The sequence below is a fragment of the Oreochromis niloticus genome, linkage group LG6 (assembly GCF_001858045.2).
Source record: "Oreochromis niloticus isolate F11D_XX linkage group LG6, O_niloticus_UMD_NMBU, whole genome shotgun sequence".
NCBI lineage: Eukaryota > Metazoa > Chordata > Actinopteri > Cichliformes > Cichlidae > Oreochromis > Oreochromis niloticus.
In genome coordinates this window covers 15,809,950-15,834,803 of record NC_031971.2, presented here as the reverse complement: position 1 = coordinate 15,834,803, position 24,854 = coordinate 15,809,950, and the positions used below count along the sequence as shown (strand labels likewise).

Genomic DNA, 24,854 nt, shown 5'->3' with positions numbered 1-24,854 from the left:
TACGCTTTATTGTCAACCTAATTGTTATTTATATGTTAGATAAAGGGATTTTTGTCATTGAGGGATTTTATGCTTTGTCATTCTGTACAGGATTTCCCTCTGCCGGGTTGGTTCCTGCTAAACAACTTCCTCCAGAAAGGCTGCTCAAACAATGCGTATCCAAAGCTGGCTTCTTATCTGAGATCTCACTAAAATCCACGCATACTGGATGTATTTCAAGTTTGAATTCTTCTCATTCTCTTCCATGTTCATATTTGACGTACTTTTCTGACTTCATGTGTCAAATAATTGTTGAAAAGTTGTTCATCAGCCTTAAGTTGACTTATACCAAAAGTTAGACTCATTAGTTTTTGTGGCACTGGCTTCAGGAATTAGGCTACAGTGTTTTAAAAGTGGGTTAACTGATCCCCAGGCTGTCCGTTGCAGCTCTGGTTGGCCTGGTTTTTTTTGACAAGCTGCACTGACGGTGTTGCTCAGGCCTGCGCTGTGCCAGGTTATGACGCAGGTGAGTGAGAGCCTGGTTGGAAACGGTGGTGAGTTTCTCAGGAACCCACCAGGTGGTGAGTAAACCTGGCATTGCCAAGTATAATCCAAGGTCACTATTTGGCAGGAATCGAAAGTCCAGCTTAGTATTTGGGACATTCTCCAACATAAACATGCTTGATCTATATGCCTGGCGCATATGCATGTACTTTTTATGCATATGTGCCATATATATATGTGTGTGTGTGTATATATATATATACACACACACACATATATATATATTGACTCATTTAGCAATCTTCCTCTGTCAAACAGCTGCATTCAATCCACAAACTTCTCTTTGATATCCTCTTTTTAAAATTCTGTAAATGTTAAATGGCCAAATTCAACAAATGTTTGAAAAAGAAGAATTAATTTTAAATCATAGGGCTTTTCTCTGCTGTGGTTGGTAGAAGTTTGTAGTCTAATGTAGACTTAGAAGACTTTATTAGTCACACATTTCTCATACCAGGTTAGATCCCCCTTTGCCTTCAGAACTGCCTTAATCCTTATTAATGTAGATTCAACAAGGTGCTGGAAACATTCTTGTGCCAAGAAAACAGGGGCAGGGTTAGCACCCCCCCCCCCCCCAAAAAACGAGGTAGGATAGATCCATGTGCTTATGTTATTCACACCAACTTCTAACCCTACCATCCAAATGTCACAAAAAGAAATAGACACTCATCATATCACATTTTTCAAACCTTTTAATGTCCATTTTTGTTTGTTTGTTTTTTTATGTAGAGAATAATCTCACAGCTTACAGCAACACCATTACAATACTAATGCCACACACAAAGTAGCTAAAGCCAGGGTTGGGTGGAGTCAGTGGTATTGTGCATTAACCAATAAGCTAAGTTTAGTGACAAAAAGTGATTTGTGATATTTCTGTGTGTGTTTTTTCTGTGTATTTTATCTGCTTGTACTGGTCAACAGGATTTAAGAAGGGGTTATTTATATTTATAATGAAGAAATGACCAGTTTTGCATTATTGCAGCTACTTTATAACCAATCCAGTCCTTTTTGGGCACTTAAAATATCTTTACAGAAGTATAATGTTATGTTTCTTGTAATTTCTGCTCTTGGCCAGATCTATCTTGAAAAAGACATTTTTTATGCCAATTACATTTTTCAACCAGATAAAAAAAGCTATGTAAAAGTCACTTTACCCCCCCCCCCCAAAAAAAAGAAAGAAAAAAAAAACTGGTTGGAGCATCTACCTTGTGATAATAATGTTCTTTGTGGCTCAAAATGACATCATATCATCCATGAAAGATCACTTTTTGGCACAACCACCACTGTATGCCATAACGACACAGCTCATGAGCGCTCCGGGTAAATGGTTTAATCACTGTTATGTATCTAAGATAAAGCCACCCCAAGTTTCTTCTTGAAAAAGAAAGAAAGAAAGAAATAAATTATATTATATTATATTGTATTATATTATATTATATTATGCTATTGATTTCAGCCTTTATTAAAGTGTGTCAAACACATAATGAGCGCAAATTAGCAAATATTTAATAATGGTATCATCTGATATATATGCTGCAATTTAAATACACAAGGTTGATATATGTCTTTGGGGTTAATTGTAAACTAAAGGTAATATATAAAATACATAACTGGAGATTAGATTAGTAGCTGTGCTGTACTGATCCCAGGTCAGCTAAGAATGTACTTTCTCGCTCTCCGGGGGAGGGTGTGTATCATTCTTACGGTTCCTCAGTCTGAGGTCATCTGGCCGGAATGTAAAACCTCAACTTCATTGTTCGGGTCTTGAATGCATGAACGGAACAATAGAGAGCATTAGGACCCGGAGATGCGGAAGGCTTCCTCCTCCGTCTCATTATCCATTGATTTGACAGCCTGCGCTGACGACCAGTTAGAGGAAAGGATGCGAGGAGGAGGCGGCTTCAGTGCGGCGTGCCGAACTTTTCTAACATTTCGTGGCTGTTTGTGAGATAACAGAGATTCACTGCGATGTCTGTCAAGCACAGCTGCCGAGTTTTTGACACATTTTCAACCGGATATCTGATCTCGAGCTGGCGTCTGGATTATTACTCCTGCTGTGTTTTGTTGACGGTCGATGAATCAGTTTAACGGATCGATCTGATAAGATTCAGCGGACTGAGGGGTCACATCCTGACTTTCTTTTTTCTCTCTCATTTTGGAGCTGTTGGTGTTGCTTTAGGTAGGCACACCGGGCTTAAAGTGGAGACTGGGGACGCACACGTGTAGGCTGCCTTCTTCATTTGGCTCATCGATCCCTCATCTCTTTCTCTCTCTTTCTGTATAAAAGTTGGTTTCCTGTTTGGAGCAGCGGTCAGATAAAGTGAGAGACGACATGTCGCTAAGCAGAAGTATTGAATTTGAACACTTTGAGGAACGAGACAAGCCTCACCGGCCACCGAGGACCAATTCGGGCTCCGGGTCTCAATGTGGCTCTAGAGGTAACGGGCTGGTGCCAAGCCCCGCGCACAGTGCGCATTGTAGTTTCTACCGCACACGCACTCTCCAGTCCCTCACCTCCGAGAAAAAGGCCAGGAAGGTGCGCTTTTATCGCAATGGTGACAAGTATTTCAAAGGTTTGGTGTACGCCGTGTCTAATGACCGCTTCAGATCCCTGGATGCCCTGCTCATGGAGCTCACACGGTCCCTGTCAGACAACGTCAACCTTCCGCAAGGAGTCCGGACGTTGTACACGCTGGATGGGGGCAGGAAGATCACCAGCCTGGATGAGTTAGTAGAGGGTAAGGTCGATGATGGATGAAGCCTTCAACAATCACTTTGCGTGACCGCAAATGATGACAGGAGCTCAGTACTTGAGATTAGATCAATGGTGGCCTAATGTGCATCGACTCAGACATGCTGTTTATCGTTTAAAAGCTTTTTTTTTTTTTTTTTTTTTGCCTTAAATATTGATTAAGTTGCCTGAAAACTTACAAAGCAAATTATATTCAGAGAGTTGGCTTCTTGTCCTGCTTTTACAATATAATTGGGAAAGTTTTGACTCTGTTCCAAATATCTGCTGCACTTAAACCCATCTACTTATATGTTGGATGCAGTGCAACGATATAGATTATCGCTGTATATGCACTGACGTAACCGTCCTAACATGTTTGACCCAGTGCCATACATGCACTCAAACACACAGACCCCTCCTCAGTACAGTTAATGCTCTGCTCTGCAAAATGTGCATCACTGCCCATTGATCTCAGCTGGACTCACGCTCCCAGCTAACGCCTACTTTATTTGTGAGCTTTTGTGGGCGTGAAAGTGCCCTGTGTTTCACTAAATACACCCCTGCCTGAAAATGAATGAATGGATAAGTGAGTGGATGTATGTATGTTGTTGGCTTCACAGTTAAAATCTTTTGCAGTTGATTGAGCTCAGCCTTGGGGTTTGTAGGATAAAAAATGCCCTCCCCCATCCCCTGTCTGGTCATTTCTTACAGGATAAACGTGGATACTACTACAAAAAGTGGTAATAGTTGTTCCTGTAATCCTTCTATATGGCGAACTGTACTCATCTTGTTGAAGAGCCCCTAGACAAATTTGGTCACTGCAGAAACGAATAGAATATACTCTCCTACCCACTCCTGCCCTGTGCTGTTTACTCTGCAGGGAGAGTGGCCTCTGAGTAATAAGTTAATCTTCATGTTCACTGTCTGCACTGTGACCTGACTGCAGTCCTCTATTACCGCTCCTCACATACGCTTAGGATCCACTGACCTCTTACTGAAGTTATTAATCCTATTTTCATCTCACATCTTCCTAAATTTCAGTCTGTGCTGCACTCATTTACTTTACTCTGTCCCTCCAGAGACTGGGGAAGATTTAGGCCAGTGCCTGATCTAAATTCTGTAGCAACAGTAGTTTAACAAACTGCACCAAGGTTGTTTTGGTGCACTGACTTCACCCCTCAGTGCTACTTCAGTAGCTCACATAGCCAGTGATTTTATTTCAATGGGCAGTTCATCCAAAAGGACTGTTCTGGTGGTGTATGCAGAGGAATTTTGGTATTAGGACAAGTGTTATTAGATTGTTTGAATGTACGAGTGCCCACATAGTGGGAAAAATAAAGCAGGGCCTTCTGTGTTGTTTTTGCTGTAGTCAACCTTGTTATTACGGTTAAATAACCCCAAAATGTGCCATCTTAAAAAATACTTCGTTCCATTTGGCCTCCATTGTATTGCTTTTCTGTCTTTTTTTTTTTTCTAATCTCACCAAATAGGGCCTATTATTGAAATATGAATAAATATTCCATATATGATTTGGTTTGAAGAGACAGGCCCTTTAAGGCGGGAATCTTAGGATATGATAATGCCCTGGGTCAATGGTAAGCATGTTTGTTGACTGCTTAATTTCTCCTTGAGCCTCTCAGATTGCAGGTGGGCCATCTTGTCGATGTTTACACACCCATCTAATGGACAAAGAGAGCAAACATTACTGCACAGCTCAGCAGTCTGCATCCATTGATTGAGGCATGCTGGGGCTCTTTTGTGTGAAAACCCAATCAGGCGCCATTCACATGTGCACCCCCGTATGACTAGATGGGATTACAGAGCCAACCAGTCGACTCGAACTGCTGTGCTTGTGGAAAACAACGGCTATAGCCAATTCTGAAATGGGTTTAGAAAGAGCTTTGCAGGTTACAGTGGGGCTCCGTAGCATGCTGACAAAGGGAATTCTAGTCGGGGCAATAACAAGTTTGGGCACCAGAGGGTCTTTATTTGAACCTCATGGGGAAATTAAGCCTTTTAATGGTCGGTGTTCAAATTGGCTTGTGATATTAAAGCATTTGAGCTTTAGTAAAAATATTTTGTATTTCACAGCAAAGAGAAATGGCTGAAAGAGTTTTAAATCATGACTTAGAAACAGTTCTTTACTGATAATACACACCTCTCATGACAGATGTGTGCTACATGTTTCTGTAAAATGTGAGAATATGATTCCTAAAGGGTTGAACTTAAGAAACAATGTAAATGTAAAACGTAAAAAGCCTTCAACTCAAATTGACAGTTGAAATTCAAGTGTGAAGCAAAGGCCACAGTCTGATAAGGTTAAAGAAAGTTGATCTGTCTTTGTAACATTGTGAGTGTAAATCAGAGAACCATGACCTCATAAGACTGAGAATACTTTTTGCAGTTATTAGATCACTTTATTTCTTTGTGACAGCAGCTCTGTTATCACAGTGATAACAAAAAAGTGGCTGTTTATTGACGTCATGCTGGATTGGTGACCGCTGTGTCACCTCATAAAAGTCGCTGGGCTGGTTAAGCAGCCCGTCAGGCCTGTCCTCATCTGTTGTCCACACGAGGACAGCAGCCAGCGGCGGGCGGCTGGGGCTCCGATCACATCCCCGTGGGACGTCGGGGAATAGACCCGTCACTGCGCACCATCTGAGGGCATGTCAGCGTTCTGTCATTTCCCTGCAGATGAACGGCAGCCTCTGTTATATATTTTGTTTCGGCGCTCAGCCACAGCTCAGTCCCCTCCAGCTGCGGCCTAGCCTTTTAATTAGCCTTTGGTTAATTGCAGGCTTAATAAAACCTGGTATCCCGGGACGCGGTGTCTCAGTTGGCCTTCTTACACTGAAGTTCAATTCGTTTGTTCTGACACAAATCCAGTAACCAAAATGTCAAAGTTGGGATTGATTTCTTATCAGCAGATGAACTGGTGAGAAAAATATGCTGAACATGTCCTACAAATACAAGTTTTCCTTTAAGTTTTGAACAAATACGTGTTTGTGGTATGTAAAGGATTACTCTTCCTGCTACTTAACTGGGATTCCCTGGACAGAGCCAGCCACTGTGGTTATTATATTCATACACAGATGCAGCCATGAGTAATAATCTATTTCTCGGTTTCTTAGTTTGTACATGCTGATTCCTGGTAACCCTGTAATTATCTAGTTTCCTAGAACAAGATTTATTTCAAATAAAGCCGAATATCTCTCGTGAAGTTGAGCATGCAGTAAGTTGCTTCTGAGAGAGGTTTTGGTACTTGCACTCACTATTTGTCACTTTCCAGCTCTTACTCATATTTGGAACAGACTGGCAGCAGGGAAGCACAAATCCAGCACTTTCAAAACAATCTCCAGACATTCTTGATGTGGTTTATGTTCACCCACGGAGCTCCCGTACTTATCACGACTTTCTTGTTAAGGAGAAACACTTGCGTGCTGGGTGTTTAAACTGGAATGCTGGCTGATAAAGCAAAGCGCTTTGCTTTGGAGGAAGGCCAATAAAGCAGCCCTGCAGCTGAAAGGGAGAGAGAAGAACAGCGTCACACTGTCAGTTCGTTGTTATTCACTATATGGGAGCAGTGTTTAGTAAGGCATGCTATGGTCGATGTTGTGCAAGGTATGTGTCCTTTAGTGCGCAACTAAGAGCAAAAACAGCCTCAGCCATTCTCTTTGGTAAATGTGCACACAGATGTTTTTTCTTTAAAGGTATGTGTTGATCCTAGCAAGAGCGTGCCACAGTTTCCTTGTAATCCCAGAGTGATGCAGTAATGTTAATGTCAGGGTAATGATGAGACCATCACACCTGTTGCAGGACTTCCTCCCACTGATGACTTGAGTTCTTTACATGGCTATTTGAGCTTTATGCGCCAATGTTTGGCTTCTCTTTACAGCACCTCATACAGCTCATTTCTTCCTGCAGGAGAGAGTTACGTGTGCGCCTCAAACGAACCCTTCCGACGTGTCGACTACACCAAGAACGTGAACCCCAACTGGTCAGTGGGCAGCAAGACCAGCACATCGCGCTCCCTCTCGTCTCTCTTCCCACTGAAGAGTGAGCTGCAGAGGGAATCTAAGGACTTCATCAAACCCAAGTTGGTCACAGTCATCCGCAGCGGCGTCAAGCCCCGCAAGGCCGTTCGGATACTGCTCAATAAGAAAACTGCACACTCCTTTGAGCAGGTGCTCACCGACATCACAGACGCTATCAAGTTGGACTCTGGCGCAGTGAGGAGACTGTACACGCTGGAAGGCAAGCAGGTAGGTCTGATGAATATCTATTTAACTTGCGCTACATCACGTTAAAATGCCTTTAACTGTGCGGACACCAGCTCCAGTAATTACTACACAAACTATGACCTGTTCTTGTTTTAGTTTGTGTGGTGATCTCATTTGCTACAGTTGCATAACTTAACAGCAAGAGCTAGTTAAACATATTGTTTTCAATGAGATGAAACTGGCTAATGTGCTTACGGAACCCAGATGGAGCAAAGCTGAGCTTATCTCTAAAACCACGGTGATTTATAGGTTTCAGCTGTGTCAGCAGTCCAGATAATTAAAGTCAGTTTAATCACCCATACATAATTCTACGCCCATATATTATTTCAACAAAGCAGTAATGGATACACTTTGGCTTTAAGGCCTTGTGCCATATCCATCAGTATGGTATCCCCACCTCGTGATCTGGTTGTACCACATGAGACTATTTATGCTATAATGCTATCCATCTGGGGCACATGTATATTGCCCTGTTGAAATTCTGGCGTTCAGAGATGAGGTGAGCTACAACACATGGTGGCCCCCGTGTAAAATATGTAGCTGACATCTCATCTGAACATGAACAAACTGTCTTTCTCACAGAAAATATAAAAAGTACTAAATATAAAAAGTATTTGCAAGTTAACGGGGTAAGATAATGAGGTAACAAATGAGGCAATGCTAGGCAGAGGAGTACGATAAGAGTATTACACAGTGAATTTACCAATAATGAGATTATTGCAGAGTTTCTGATCATTTGAAATATTGTACCTGGCTGTGATTATTACACAGATTATTCATTGTTGTTATGATGCTGGACAATAAGTTGTCGCTGAGTCTGTCCTTGTGATGTTTGTACTTTGTGATGCATGCTGGAAGAGTGCATGTGAAATGTGCTCAGAGAACTACGTCAAAGTATGTATGTCACATGTAGGATGTTACATACATTTATAGAACACTCATCTTGTTGTATGATTCAGTGGATTTCGGGGTTGAAGTTAAGACAGAGAACCAGTCCTTGTACCTGACCATTTTCAGAGGAATGTGTTTGCTTGTACTCTTTGTTAAGGCACTTAACACTGACCTATGAAGCACTATGATGTTGTATGAAGAAGAACAGTGAGTATCTTCAGCATCTGTAAAGCACAGTGGAGACTCTGTCATGGTTTGGGGTTGCATTTCAGCTAGTGGTGTTGGAAATCTTGCCAAAATTGATAGAACACAGAAAAGTACCATCAGATTTTGATCCACCATGCAGTATCATCTGGAAAGTGTTTAATTGGCAAGAGCTTCGTTTTTTAGTATCACAATGATCCCAAACACTCTGCTAATCCAGTAAAAGCTTACGTGGATAGAAAAACACACAATGGAACACCAAGAGTCATGGATCGGTCTCCTTTCAGCCTGGAGCTCAACATTAATAAAGAACTGTGGGATCACATTGATAGAGAACAGAATAAAAGGCAGCAAACATCCAAAGAAGAGCTTTGAATGTCCTTCAAGAAGCCTGGAGAACTATTCCTCAAGACTACTTAAAGAAATTAGAGGATTGCTTGCTAAAAAAGTTCAGGGTGTGTTGCAGAATAAAGGTGGTCACACCAAATGTTGACTTTCAAGTTACTCACGATTGTACGGATTCTGTTTTTGCCTTATATACTGTATTTTTCTTGTATGTTTTCCCCCGTTTTCCTAGCAAATTTTAAAAAAATTAGGGGGATAAAGATTTTTGTGAAATCCTCTATTTGGCCTATACTGGAATAGATTGATGCACATTTTAATCTAATAAATAATGTATCATTTCATGGTTTCATAAAACTAGTTTACTGGAATTAAGCATTTAGAAAGTGAAAACTTAATTACTGTAACTACTGAACTGATAGAGCTCCAGGTGTTTTGCATTTTTAGTGAAGCTGAACTGCTTTTTATTCATTTTTAACGATCAGCTCCACTCACACGGGGATGTTGATTACAGAATTATGTCAAAGACTACAAAAATGTCAGCATGCTTTGTCCATTTTAGTACAAAATCACTAAATGAATTTCTTTGGTAACAGTTTAAGTTAAATTGAGGTTTAAAAGTGTTGGTGAGTGGGAAGAAGAAATATTAAACTGGGACTGAAAGTCTGACAAGCAAACCAGCTGATGTTTGTTTTCTGTGAGCTGACGGGAATCTTTCTGGGCTGGACAGTCTGGACAAATTGACTCATGAGAACTGTGATCCTTATCACCTTTGACAGAGCAAGCAAAGCATCCTTTCTGTCAGGCCGGCACTGCACAGAAACACTGACTCAACAAGATTATATAATAGCATCCAGAACATTGCTGTATTTATTTACATTATTTTAGACTGAAGCCTCGCCTAACAAGCGAAAGCTCCCCAGTTTGACTCTGAGAGGAGCCACGTATCCCTTTGGGGTTGCATCAGGAAGGGGCATAAAAATCTTCCAAATCAGACATGCAGAGCTACGTGCTGTGGCGACCCCTTGTGAATAAGGGAGCAGCTAAAAGTAGCTTATTTGGAAAGAAAAGGAAAAAAAGCTTCCTGTAGCAGATGCTCTCCAACTTAAATTTGAAGTTTCCCTCTTTGACAATGAAAAGTTTTTACAGGGATTTTTAAAAAAGGGAAAACAGCTTCATATTTGAAAACTACTTTAAAGAATTTGGTTAGCGGACTCCAATTCCCACCTAACACAGATTCCATATGTGTGACATAAAGCCTTGATATGTCTACTTGCATCCCATGAGAGATTCCAAGTAGAACAGCCATGCAGACCAGCTGTTTATTCCAGGCTTTTTAAGCTCCATATCAGGAGAAGCAGATATGGGGCTTTATGTGGTGCATTTGTGCACTGAAAAACTCATGATCAGTGTTGAGAGCTAATGCTTTGACCAATCATTTGAACTTAGAAGAGGTGGGCAGAGTGTTAAAGTGATTGCTCTTCCCCAAACCATGCTGATACAGTTTGTCAGAATGAGGCACTGTGTTAAAGTCCACAATGTCTGTGTAAATGTAACTTGTGGTGGAAGTGGGTGAAACTGAAATTGCCGATGTCAGTGTTGTGGGAATGGCCCGTATGTTCAGTGGTGCTTTAAATTGAACCCTACTGTCCCAATCTATATTTATTCTAAAGGAAAACATCAAAAACAGCATCCGCAAACACCGTCTGTACCAGCAATACCTTTACTGGGTGGACCGAGATGATGATGGCGCTGTCACAGCTTGCACAGACTATACTTACTCAAAGGTGTTTTCAAGCCTGACATTTTAGTCATGCCCACAAGTACACTGAGTATGTCATGTGGTCAAAAGCAAGGCTGTAAAAATAACAATATAATTTAGCGTTGCTCTCACTCCGAGGGGAAAAAACCAAACGACACATCAGTCGAATATATTATTTTATCAAACTGAAGATCAGTCGCAGCCTTTTTAATCCCAACATTCACAGCAGTGATTCTAATAAATCAGCGATTGGCTGACTGACTAGAAAAATCTTGTTTCCCTTTTAGGTTTTTAGGTTTTTCAATCATAAATAAATCATTTGTAATAGTGACTCACAACATGTACTCTGTAAGTGTTTTGAGGTTATCCATTACAGATGACACATTACACAATTTATGCTGACAAGTGTGTCGTTTAGCTTCCTTAGATATTCACCGCAGGCGTCTTAATGATCACATTGCACCAGCCTGTGGATGCAGTAGTCTTTTTATTTAGCTTCCTTTAACAGATGGTTTCTGCTCTTTGGTGGAGGATAAATCCATCCATCTGGCAAGCACTATATATAGATGAGTTAAATCTTTATTAAAAGTAATGTTGGTCAATTCGAAGTATTAAAGCTTCGAAAGTTTGTGATGTGCAAATATGCTATTCAGCTAATAAAATGTGGTGTTTCAGTCCCATTTATTAGTGGAAACACTGGAAATGTGTTTGTGCTGCAGCATTCTGTTTTAAAACGATCGTTTCTTTAGTCTCTTTAACTTTTTCCATTCCCGCTCGTTTTACTGCTGGTCTTAGTTTAGTTTTCTGACACAGTGACTGTATGCAGTCAGTTGATTGCTCTAACCAGAATATTACCCAGATCATGTTGGTAATACTTACTAGTTGGGTTTTCATAGTATTTCTCCTGGTCCTTGTGATTTCTTAGTTAACAGCTTTTATGATGATTTTATGATGATGCCTGCATCTCTCCTGGTTTGTGTGCCACACAACCTTTAAAGATTCGAATCTTCCTTGCTCTGAATCTTTACAGTGGCCATTTTTTTTACCCTATCTATCTATTGAAAGCCACATATCTAAAAAAAAAACTTCATCAGTAGAAATCATGAGCAAAGTTGTATTTGATTACTCTAAAGATGTATTCCAAAATGCCCTGTCCCATAAGTGGGATGAACAGATTAAAGAATTATATTATTTTAATGCAGTACAATTCAAGAGCATCATAAGATACAGGCTTCTCGTGAATCCACAGTAGAAGGGTCACGGCTCTCACACAGAAACAGAAACTGAACATTAGAACTCCCATAAAAGTTGGATTTACTGCAGCACCGTTTTAGTGCAAGTTTTAGGTTCAGTTCAGTTTAATTCATTTTTATTTATATAGCATCAAATCACTCGTGGCGCTTTATATTGTAAGGGAAAAACCCTACAATAATATGAGGTTGCCTAATAAACTGGCAACTGAATGTATCTTAGTTCATGTGACTATCTTTCTAGTCTGAACCCCATAGCCTCTATAAAAAGCACTTCTGAGGCTCCTTCCTCAGTCACCCACACACCCATAAACACACGCAAACACTCCGAATGCCTTCCAGCAGCAGCCGACCATCTGCTCCTCCAAAATCAAATCGGGGGTACCAGCCACCCGGTCTGCAGACTCCCACCCGCTGATGGACTCTCGCTCACACAGAGCCCCCGCCCTGGCCACAACCGAATGATTAGGCCTACAAGCTGGAAGGAAGGGTTACAGTGCAGCTGTCAGGTGTGTTTGAGGGCGTTTGTGTTCACGGATGTTTTTTCGTGAGTAAGGGGGCTTTCACAAAATGTCTCTGTCCACTCTCCCTCCTCGAGTCAAAGCTCCTCTTCAGACTGAATGTTAATTGTAGATCATGGTTATCAGAGCCAACAGAATCAGCTGCTGCTTTTGAAAGAAAACCCTGTTTTACATCTCAAAGCTGACCGGGCAGGCAGAAAATAAGATTTTCCTATTTTAATTGTCTAAACTGTCGAATCGATGCATTCATTAATTTTGGGCACAGTCCTGCAGTCCCTAAGTTTGCTTTTGTTGCATGTAAATCATAGAGAACGTATTCAAGGGAGTTGTAGAAGAAGTAGCAAAGACAAAAAAAGTCCTTGTGATAAAATAGAAGAAGTAACTGAATTGTAAACAAGAGCCTGACTGATGCTGGACATCTTTGGGCTGAAACTGATTTTTAGGTCTCTAACGTTGATAGGTTCAGTATTCTTCATGTTCCTGAAGTATATATTGCATGTTTTATGAGTTGTATTGAAAAGGAAAACACGATGGAGCGGTTCTATAAAGTGCAAGTTTTCTGGTTTTTGTTATTTATATGCATATATATGCTCTTCCAATCATGGTTGCTCATGTTATAGCCAAAGACTGAAATAATAAACAATACCTTTGGACCTATGCGATGCAAGAAAGGACCATGACGTGGTCATCTCAGGCACACAGATCTTTAACTTTCCTGCCATGTTTTAACAAACTCGGCAGCAGCTTACTGCAAAGATGCCACTCAGCTCCACACCATCTGCTCAACTGGGATGCATACTCTGCTACATATCCTGCAGACAGTGTTGAGAGTTTTTAAATAGCAGTAGTAGCCAAATTACTCCAAACCCCAAAGTTTTCATATCAGGACTAAGGACAAACACTATGCTGGGAGCCAACAGGAACGATTTAATTAATAGGTACTCTGCTGTCTCATGTGACGCTGGTTGCTAATTTCTTTGTAACTTTAACGGTAAAGGCAGAGAGGAAGACGACTGAATCAAAAGGCAAACGTGACCTGACCTGATCGCAGGCAGCAGACACAGCTGACCTGCACACAGAGAGCCGGTCACCTTTCTGACCTGCACACAGGGAGCCAATCATTGGGATGAAGTAAGTGTAAATATCAGGATCGTCGAAGACTAACATAGACTTCTTGTTGTACACAGTAATGCTTACAGGCAGAAACTAATAAGGTAACTTCAGTCTGTTGCTGAGAAAGAGCTCAGAAACGTCGAAGGAAAAGGGGTCATTATGCTGAGGGGGCATTAACCTCTGGCTGTCTTGGTTATACCCACTTCAAATGCTAAACTGTGAAGAGTTAATGAAGTACAGACTTCTGTCTGATGTTATCGGTGCTATTGTGATTTTGAAAATCTAGGTCCAGTCCAGAGTTTTCCCTGCCTTTCCCCGATGTCGCCTTCAACCCTATGTGACCCTGACACATGATAAGTGAGGAAAGGCTGCCAGGGTGTGGTACAGCTATTAAAGCATTAGTGATCAATGGGTGAGAAATCCAATTTTTCCACAGGGGGGAAAAAATCTGTTTTTGTTGTGAGTGAACAATCGATTACATTTTATTTGTCATTTGCAAAGTTTCAGGGCAGATTCAGTGCCAGATTATATTTTTAAAAAATAGAGAAGTGTGAAGTCACGACCATCTATTTTTAAAAGGTGCTGGTTCTTAAATTTGTTCAATGTATTCTGAGATTTCCTTGACCACTCAAAATTCATTCTGTTATATCCAAACTATAATGTTCACAGGTGTAGGCCTCTACACATTTACAAACCAAGGTATGCAGAAGAGCATCTCGAAATGGCTCAGCAGATGGGTGACGGCAGCAGAAGACCACACTTGGTGCCATTGTTGTCAGCTAAGGGAAACTGAGGCTTTGGTTCAAACACGTTAACCAAAACCTTGAGCCCCTTAATACCAGCTGAGTGTTATTTAAACACCACAGCATTCCTGAGTGTTGTTGCTGACCATGTCCATCCCTTTATGGCCACAGTGTACCCATCTTTTGATGGCTGCTTCCAGCAGGATAACGCACTATGTCACAAAGGTCAAATCATCTCAAGCTGGTTTATTGAACATGACAGTGAGGTCACTGTACTCAAATGGCCTCCGCAGTCATCGGATCTCAATCCAATAGCGCACATTTGGGTTGTGGTTGAACAGGAGACTCACATTATGAATGTCCAGCTGATAAACCTGGTACCAGCAAAGTGTACCTAATAAAGTGATCAGTGAGTGTATGTCATTGAAATAGCCATTGTGCTCTTGATCTTACTAAAAAGCAATATGTATGAAATTTTAATGAACAGTAATAACAATAGCAATTTTATTTATATAGCACATTTCATTGCATGTTGGCTCACGGTGCTTAACAAAGAAGACAAAATCAGATCAGCAGTGCCTAATGAGTGTAAGCCTGGGTGAATATACACACAGTTGATCTCAGATCAGCAGGCAGCTTGTTCCAGACCACAATAACTGAAAGACCACTTGTATGTGATTCTGGGTTAACAGTTAAAAGATTTGAACCTGATGACCTGCGAGGTCTGTCTGGGATATAGACGATGAGCAGGTTTGTCAACTAGCACAAGGGATTTTAAAACTAATTCTATTTTGTACCTGGAGTCAATGAGGTGATTTCAATCAGTGGCAAGATAACTGGAATCTGTGTTGTGTAATGATATATACAGTATGTATATATTTCCCTTTTCCAAAAATCTCTGCCCGTGCACATGAAAAATAATAGAAATCCTAAAATGCATTTGCCTTTAATGCTTCTTTTAATGATGTTTGTAGGATAACGGTTTGTCTGCTCATTATTGAGAGACTGAAAACAGAACCATGACCTTTAGACTACTCAAATGCTCGTCTCTCTAAAATCTTTAAAGCCCCTGTCAGTCAGTACACACAGTAACCTGAGGAGCGGGAGAGGAAATGGGAGCACTGGTAACTGGACAGTCAGCTCAAATGCAATGTCTTATTTTCTTTACATGTTTGCACTGACTAATGGGATTCAGAGGATCCTGCATCCATCCATAATAATCTAAAGATGCAGAAAACAGCTTATATTTTTAAAAATCTATAAGAGCAACCATGCAGCAGAAATTCCATAAATTGACAGGTAAAAATTGGCTTTCCTTAACTGTTAAGTGCATTAGGGCTCCAGCATTTTTACAGCAGTGTGCATGACATCAAGTGAAGGTCATTGTAGGCCTTCAACTCTGCTGCAGTTTATCAGGGTACAAAGAATTTGATGTGATGCTGTGCAAGAGCAGCAGGCTCACAGTCTGGGACGTCTCCCAGCAGACTAAACCAAATCATGCATAACAGGGTTTTTTTGTTTTTATCCTTCCTTACTGCACTTTTTGTTTTTTGGGGGTTTTTTTTAAATATGAAGATATTTAACATGACGTATACTCCCTATGAAGAGAGAGTATACAGAAATACTTCATTCCAACATCTATTTCCATATTGAACATTTGTAAGGATATTTCCCTGTTTATGCCAACAAAACACAAATCTGTGTATTTTTGTTGCTAACAAACACGATCGATGTACAATTTTTATTTTGTAATTTATAAAAGATGTAGTATGTACAAAGTTGCAAAGTTTATGGGGGAAAATAGAGCTATGCAAGAGGAGACACAAATTACTGTAATAAAAAGTAAACAAATCCAGCTTCATTGCTGTAGGTGTGCATTTAATTCATGCCAGTGCAACTTAATTTCTACACCCAGGAGCAATTATTAGTATATGCAGTTCAGTACATTAGGAAGCAAAGGCAAACAAAAACAGGTGGAAATAAAATTAATAAAGTAAGAGGCGGTAAATAGGGGACAAATACTATGATGATTACTTTTTCCCAACAGGCAGATTCTACAAATATCATGAAGGCAGCAATGAAAATGTAATTTTCCTTTCAGGTTCATTTCCCCTTTATATCTTCCCAGAGCTTTGGCAACAAAGATCGGGTTTCTGGTAACCAGCTGTTTTGGACATAAAAAGAAATATAGTTCCTCGACTGCAGCGCACTCCGTAAAAATGTCAGTGTTGTCCTCAATATTGAGTTCTCCCTTTGTGAAAATTGCTCACAACTTTCCAAATAGTTGCTCTGTTTGTGCCACATATAGAAAGAGTGCATTCATGCACTGCTGTGTTTTTGGTGCATATACATATATGTGGTTACTGTGATGCTGATGCACTTTGGCATCATCTCCAATGACATGGTCTTAATGATGATGGCCTCCTGTCCCCATTATCCCAGCAGCCCAGGTCTTGCCATGCTGCTCCGCTATCTTGTGCCAGCAGTTAAAGGGTTTGCATTCATTAAGCTGTCCGAATTCTTCTCACCCAGTTGTCACATTGAAGGTGCTGATATCTTGTTGTCTGCACATTCTCCTGGCAAGACGGTGAGACTGCCTCCATCTCCGACTAGCTAGAGGCAAGGCCACACAAGGGTTTCATCTGATTGTCAGGCCTGAGCTGTTGTCAACGCACAGTCTGGATTAAACACCGTCATTTGGGTCAACAGCCATGAAATATGCATGCCCACCCATTGTTCTGTACTGTCATTAGCATACAGCACCATCTGACGCCAGTGCACTGACACCATCCAACCAGGAGTGCTCTCTGCTAGGCTCGCCAATATGTTATTATTTGAATTATCCTTTTATTTACCAAATCCTTACTAGAAAATCAGACTATTCAAATTGTATTGCTAGTAAATCAGATTTTTTTGTCAGTTTAGTGGATTGCAGGTCTGTCCTTTCATCGTGGAAGAGGGATACTTGTTCAGTTTGCTTTTTCAAAGTTGAATTTAAAGCAGTTTCCCCCCACAGAGTACAGACTGTAGATTATTGGCACACCGAAAGCAGGCAGCCTCTTAATAAAACAGCATTTCAGTGGTTTTTCTGTCATTTTCTGTGCATTTTGTTATGCTGCACTTGTGTTGTCTTTTAATTGACGATGTTTTAGCTGTTTGAATGTGTTTAGTTTCTCCGTGTGTGTCTTTAGTGGCCGTGCATTTTTGGTGTAAACCACACTAAGACAAGGCTTCATTAAAATGTGCTCCAGTTTTTCATTTGGGGATTTATGTGCCAAGAATTGTGCCGGCTTTCCTGTTTGCGAGTAGATTTGACTTGACTTTGAGTAAACAAAGCTGGCACCGATAGACAAACACGAAGCTTTGGCAATAACTTAACATCTATTTGGAAACTCGGAATCAATCTTTGTTCCCAGCTTTCGTAACAACTTGTAACACGGTCACTGCAGTTATGACACCAAAGTACCTGTTCCATGTTTCACAAGGACTGAGTGAACAAGCGAGAAGACAAAAGGCTGCCAGACGACAGAGAGCCGGGGTGCTGGCTGGGGGCGGGGGGCGGGCTGTCAGCTGTGCAAAGCGTGCGGAGGCCATAGAGGGGGAGTGCATCCATTGTGTGTTGTGCGATTTCAACTGCTTGTTTTTGTTTTATTTGTGAAGCCTGGCCCTCGTCCATTCTTTGCAGTGGGCCGTTCGCTCCCCCAGCAGGAGCTGACATCATGATATGGTTAGGCATCATCACAAATCACAGCTCACACTGTTTGTCTGCTCGAGTTTAATCACGCAAAGAGAGTCACAGCAAGTTTTAGCTGAGTGTCTGAGGACAGATCAGTTGTCCAAGTCAACCAGGCGACTGAAGTCTGTGCTTGTTTCTGATGTTCAAGTCTTTTCTTTCACTGGCTTAAGAGCGCTTGGAGCTTTTGGACTTGTAAACATTTTGGGCCGTTCCTTAAAGCCAGTCTAAATGTAGCACCCTTTCTGATTTATTATTAATTTAAAACTCAGGATATGTTAACTGGCAGCCAGCATCTCTTAGACTCAGCAATTCTGAAGGGTAATCAGGAGGGGCTCCTTTGAACCTTTGCATTCGGATGTTTGGACAGTGTTTCCATTTTACTTGCACAGCTCTTTTTGCATATAGAGAGTGGAGCACTAAGGTACATTTACACAGCCTGAAGTTATGTGATTATGAGTCTCTTTGTGCAAATATCTCTTGGAAGAGAGGAAGACGGTAAGCCAGACAGCTGTGTAATGTGTGATAGGGCGAAATGTTGCAGGCTGCTGGAGTCTCTCTGAACTGCTCTACAAATGACTTCAGTGGGTACTGTGCTGCTTTTGTCTTTAAGTGTGAAATCTCTGCACACCTGAATGAGCGAAATAGACTTCATAAAAACAATTAAGCACAACTCCCACACACTGTCTTTCTCTCTGCTGGTATATTTATTATACTAGTACATGCCTATGTAAATATTAACAGGGTCATTAATCTCATATGATATTCATATATGTTCAAAACTCTCAAACCTAACATTTGATGATGAATGAATGAAATCCTACCTGAAAAATCTCAATGCTTGCCCCATCCCAAAAGTGTTATAGATGAAATTTTGCTTCCAGTGGTTTAGATCCATTTGTTCTTTTTGACGAATGATCATTGCAAATCAATACAAATGCGTTCTGTGTGATTTTAAATGCATTAAAGCTGTTCTGGCAGCATTAGTGGCCTCCGTAATACTTCACTTTGGTTTGTTTTTTCGTCTCTCTCTTTTAACTTTCATTTGTCACCCAGCTGTATCACTTTTGGCGTGAGTTAATGATGGGCTTGGATCTCTCATCGCTCATTTCCACGCTGCTTGTGCTGCCTGTTACACGTGTCTGAGATTCACTGCTCTAATCCAGAGGAATTAAACTGTCTCAGGGAGCTGCCTCTGTCTGAGTAAGAGTTCAAACAGTGTTAATAACCAGGCTGGCTTTAGCTCAGACATCCCCCTGACAAACTTAATGGGCATCTACTTATCAGCAAATTCTTAAGTAAGTAACACTCTAAGTGAGAATTCAAGCAAGGTCTGTGGGTAAATGGGGTTTACATATACGTACGGAGTAATTATAGCTGTCGTTTTCCCTTTTTATGCTTTTTTGCGCGTGTTTTGTTCATTGCTGATTTTCTGTTTCAGTTGTTTTTTGTTCTGTAAAAACAAAAGAAGACAATTCTCCCTCCCTGCTTTAAAACCCTTTTGAATGCCTTGAAAATCAAGACCGTTCGCTTGTTATTGTATTTGAATTATCCACACATGTTAAGCCCTTGGCACGTATTTGTGCTGTTGCCGAGCTTAGCCGGGCAGAAAATACAGCAGACAGGACGGAGGACACAGACTGACGGTGAGGGTAAGAGAAGGTCAGACATTTGGGAGGAGGGGGAGTGTCCCGTCTTGGAGGGTATACTTGGTTTACCCTCAAGTCATGTCACCCAGCCAATACCGAACCCTGCAAACAGTTCACTTCACTGATTGGCCAAGACAGGCCCTACAGGACAGTGCTGGCAGTAGACGGCCATTGGCTGTTTATCCTGGCAGTGGCTGACAAGAGCAAAGGCAAACATGGTCAATGTAGTCTGACGTTTATGCTCTCCATTTCTTGATTCCAACATTTTCCTTCTGTTTAAGGAAAGAATCCCATGTGTAAACACACTCAGCATGTTAGTCCTGCTTTATAATGTGATATCAAATGCATTTAAGCTTTAATATTTAGCACTTTTAGATTTCAGTGAGAAATTTCGTAAAAAATTCAACAGATAAGTAATGCTGACATCAGGCACTGCAGTAAGATACTAGAACAGCAGGAGACTCAGGCAGAGGAGGGAGCAGCTGATTGGATTAATATGGCCGGTGTTTTTTACTGATGTCAGTAAATTGCCTGCTTTTCTGTCTCATCTTCAGCCACTGTGCAGTTTTTTCATGTGATTATAACACCTGGGTCTTCTTAGAAGTGTGCTTTGGTAACGACATCCCGCTGTGATGTTACAGCATGCACACATCCTCATGTCAGCCTCTGCATCACTGAAGCAAGCTGCTGGTTGACTTTAGTTTAAGCAATTTTGGGTTACTTTTACTTCTAGTGGTCCCTTCTGTTAAACTGTGGAGATGTCCTGTAATTTTACATTTGTACAGCACCACAGAGGACTTTAAAAACGATCAGTCAGTATGTCACTGAGGTGCAGATTGAATTAAATTCAAGGAGTTTATCAAATGTATTGCATTAACTGTTCAGAAATTAGGACCACTCGGACCACTCCCCCAAATCTGGACATGACCAAACACTGTTTCCTGCTTTGAGATGCTCTTCTAGGCGTTTACTGCAGCCACCTTCAGTTTTTGTGTCTTTGTGAGTCTTTGTGCATTCAGTTTTGTCTTCATGCATGCTATTTTGGGTTGAGATCAGGTGAATGGCTTTACCATTGAAGAATATCACATTTCTTTGCCTTAAGAGGCTCTTAGGTTGCTTTTGCAGTATGCTTTGGGTCATCATCCATTTGCACCGTCAGATCAGTTTTGCAGCATTTGGCTGAATCTGAGCAGAGAGTATGGCCCTGTGCACGTCACAGTTCATCCTGGTACTTCTATCTAAATCTAGTGCCTTGGTTCCACTGGCAGTTATACATGCCGTAACATTGCCTCTGCCATTTTTCACAGATGATGTGGTATGTTTCAGGTCATGAGCTGTTTCTCTCCCTCTCCATACTTTTCCTTCCCATCATGCTGGTAAAAGTTAATCTTGTTTTCACCTGTACAAAGATTGTTTTTCCAGAACTGTGCTGGGCTTTTTAAATGTTTTTGGACAAAGTCTAATCTGGCCTTAACAACCTTGCAGTAAACCCTCTTTATTTCCATTCATGAAGGCGTTTCTTGATTGTAGGCTTTGAAAGTGATATCCCCTCAAGAGCACGGACTTGGGTAAACTTTGCGAAGGAATTTTTGTTAACCAAGGAAAGAATTCTGCAATCATCCACTTTAGCTGTCTTCTGGGATCTTCCAGGTCTCTGAACTGGCCAGTGCATGGCTTCTTTTTAAGCATGTTTTAGATTGTAGATCTGACCACTTCCTATAGTTTTGGCTATCTCTCTGATTGGTTTATTTTGGTTTTTCAGCCTAATGATGGCCTCCTTTACTTGCAGTGATGTCTCTTTGGACCTCATAGTGAGAGTTCCAGTAAAAAACCACCAGACTGACGTTCAGCACTTGGAGTCAACTTCAGGTCTTTCATCTGCTTAGTTTATCATGGCACATTACAAGGGAACAGTTTTTCAGTGAATTGTCCGGTTACTTATGAACCACTGGTAATGGGAGGCAATGTATAAAAATACCAGTAAGTCCTAGAAGTGTATGAATACTTCTGTAAAACCCCTTGATAAAAATCTAAAAGCCTGTATTTCAATCACTGTGCTGAAGTTTTAATGTCCAAACATGTATACACGTAACTCTATGCATGATCATAATGTGTTATGATGGTCTGAAAGTAAAGTCAATGCAGGACTGCCTTAAACTTAAAATGGTTGAAAAAAAAAAAGAAGTTATTTTGAAGTCTGTGAGGAAAATTAACTGAGTTTTCTCCTGTTTTATGACCCCAGTAAACATTCCTAATCTAATCTAATATGCCATGAACTTCATTTTATAAGTTATGGTCTTATTTATAATACACTAAGTGATAAAGCAAGGTGTTCTTTATGTTGGCGTTGTGTAGTTTCTGCCTCACATCATATAACTATGCACTGTCCCTTGTTCCCCCTGTCTTGCCCCATTCTTCACCTTATGCTGTATTAAAAAAAAACAACCAAAATATTAAAAAACTTTTCTTTAATAGACTTTTCATGGTCTTTTATTTAATATACAGTCAGTCACGTTTTAATAAATTGCAAACTGTGCATTTCTAAACTGCTTTCAAGTTAAAAAAGAAAATCAAAACAAAACCAGAACACAACCTCCGTTCATAGACTTTGCTCTTTAACTTAAGTTCTTAACCACTTGACCTCTTCTTTTTATGCCTGTTTAAAATTTATCCATACAGCCACAATTTGTCTCAATTCCCTTGCATTCCCCCCGGGCGTCACAGGGCAGCTGAAAAGTACTTTATCATAGGCCCCAGCAGTGCTGGCCTTGCAGAGAGAGGTGTGCGTAGGGGTGAAAGCAAATGAGTGTGCAGCCACGAGCCTTTTCAACAGTGATGTATAATATTCCAGTCTGCCTTCTTCATAAATAAGCCCACTGCCTCAGAGGGCACATGGGACAAGTAGGTCTTGGGGCATTAAGGCACAGATTTCAATTTTAGATTGAAATTTTTAGGTTATTGTGATGTAATTTATCATCCACTCTCTTTGCAGAAGTGAAAAAAGGGAATCATGTAATGTGAGGCTGTAGTTTTATATTTGTGAAATGTGCTTATTATTTGCATGCATGACATTTAAATGAGAGAGCGAGGCAGCTATTTTACATCCGACGTGCTGCAGTCACACAGCTGTGCTACATAGTAAATGAAAATCACAATTTTATTATAACATAATACAAAAGCTAGCCTTGTGTTTTATTATATTAGCTTGATGCAAGATGTTTATATTAATAAATATCACTCCAGCCACTTTAATGAGTCAGTTTAAAAGTTAAACTCTAAGACAATATTTAAATAATATCACAGGCTTCCAAGGGCACTGACATGTGTATCTTGTTTGCTTATGATATAACACGTGAATTTGTGAGGTAGAACAATTCTTGCAAGGTCATTTTAAGCTGAATGCCCTCAGGTTAAAGGCATGGTACAGGACTGTGCAACAGGTTTGAATATGGTGAGAAAATTCACATGAACTAAGTCTCCACCACAGCGTTTCACAAAATGTCAAACTGTTGTTATAAGCTGCCACTAAAGCCCTCTCGCTGCTGATGTCATCCCAGTTTGTGGCTCCCCTGCCAGAGGACGGTGCTCACTGCCCACCTCAGCAGTCTGTGCTTTGCTGTCTCACGTTGTCCTTAAACAAATGACACAGCAAAAATGCAGCAAAGTGTCATCGCTCATAACGCTCAAAATAAGGAAACAGTAAGCCATAAGGATCAAGGTCAGAGGTCAAGTGGAAATGTTACCCAATATCCGCATGCAGCAGAAGCGTGAGAGTTCGGAGTCCACCACAGTCCATTTTTGACATGCATCGGACGCTCCCTGGGGGCGGGTGCTAACACCTGTGCTTATACTGTACAGTGTGAGGATCAGCTGCCAAATTCCTGAGTGAGAGCCTGTCTAAAGAATGACATTCACTTCAGCTATGTCAAATCTTCAGTAATCTGTCACAGTTAAGCATGGACACGAATTATGCAGACATTTTCCCCACAGCAGCACTGCTCCTCAGTTTTGCCAGTAAAAGAAGTCGTTAGTTGTCATAAAAGGTTAAAAGAAATTGCATTCACTATAAGAAAGTCATGGATACTGAATTTTTCATTCTGAACTCAGACTGTCTGATTGCAGACACCTTGTGCGTCTCACTTATTGCTAATACACGAGTAACTGAGGTGAATGAATTTATGTCAAACATGACACTTTTCATCATTGTAAGTTTTTACTTCTCCTCCACTTCTGACTTATTTTATGTCAGCTTCCATCTCTGTTTTTTAATTTTTTTAACCCTCTTCAGTGGCCGTTCTGCTTTTCTGGACCACCTGTTCCTCTGTCGGCCATCACACACACAAATACACTTTCCCTGCTGTGTCAACCCCTAATCTCCTCTAGAGGATCCATCTGCCCACAATCTTTAGCCATGCAGTACCCCACCTCTTATTTGCAAAAGTGTGTGTCTGTGTGTGTGTGGACACAACTCATATGACTGCCAGCGAGTGGGCACACATGCATGCAGTGGTGGGAGGGATAATGAACGGATATTTTGCTCCTTTATCTTCCTACTTGTCCACCTACAGCAACAGAGGGATTGTGTGTGTGTGTGTGTGTGTGTATGGGCACGACTCAGTGTAGCTTAAAAGTAGCTTCTGTTTCCGTCTCCAGGGGTGGGTGGTGGTGGGTGTAAAACAAAAAGTGCTCTGAGCTGCAGAGAAAATGACGACCACGGTGTGAGACAGAATAGAAGAAGGAAGAGAAATTACCCTGCGGCACAACCTCGAACTGTACTGCTTCCCTCTCAAGACTCTGCATTAACTCTGCAGTATTCTGGGTGTCAGCAGAGGTTTTGACCTTGCCGTGCTGTCACGCTCAGTGTATTTGTGACACATGCAGTTGCACAGTCACAAATTTACCATACTGTAAGCATCGTGATTTTAATTGGCCTGTTTTATTTAGCTGATTGCACAGTGTGTACATCTAAAAGCACTGCAGTTAAACGTGTGGCTAAAACCTGTTCTGGTTTGTACAATTACTTCTAAACTTAGAGTTAATGAAGTTTCTGGAAATGGCACATTTGGCAGGATGAATTGTGAAATCCAGCTTGTCT

The 24,854-nt window shown here is 40.9% G+C and overlaps 1 protein-coding gene across 6 annotated transcripts in view; it reads left to right on the top strand.

Annotated features, from left to right (window-relative positions):
• The first annotated feature begins 2,292 nt into the window (after positions 1–2,292).
• The window catches only part of dclk2a (doublecortin-like kinase 2a), a 43,981-nt gene continuing 21,419 nt past the window's right edge, over positions 2,293–24,854 (top strand). For 4 of the 6 annotated variants that reach the window (XR_003220306.1, XR_002062438.2, XR_002062439.2 and 1 more), the window contains exons 1-2: positions 2,293–3,278; positions 7,196–7,533. Coding sequence is in view for 3 of the 6 variants with exons in the window: in XM_013274127.3 (XP_013129581.1) it covers positions 2,873–3,278; positions 7,196–7,533 (744 nt within the window). In the remaining 3 variants the exon portion in view is untranslated. The remainder of the gene's footprint in view (positions 3,279–7,195; positions 7,534–24,854) is intronic. The other 2 variants (XM_005469847.4, XM_005469846.4) reach the window with 2 other exon arrangements.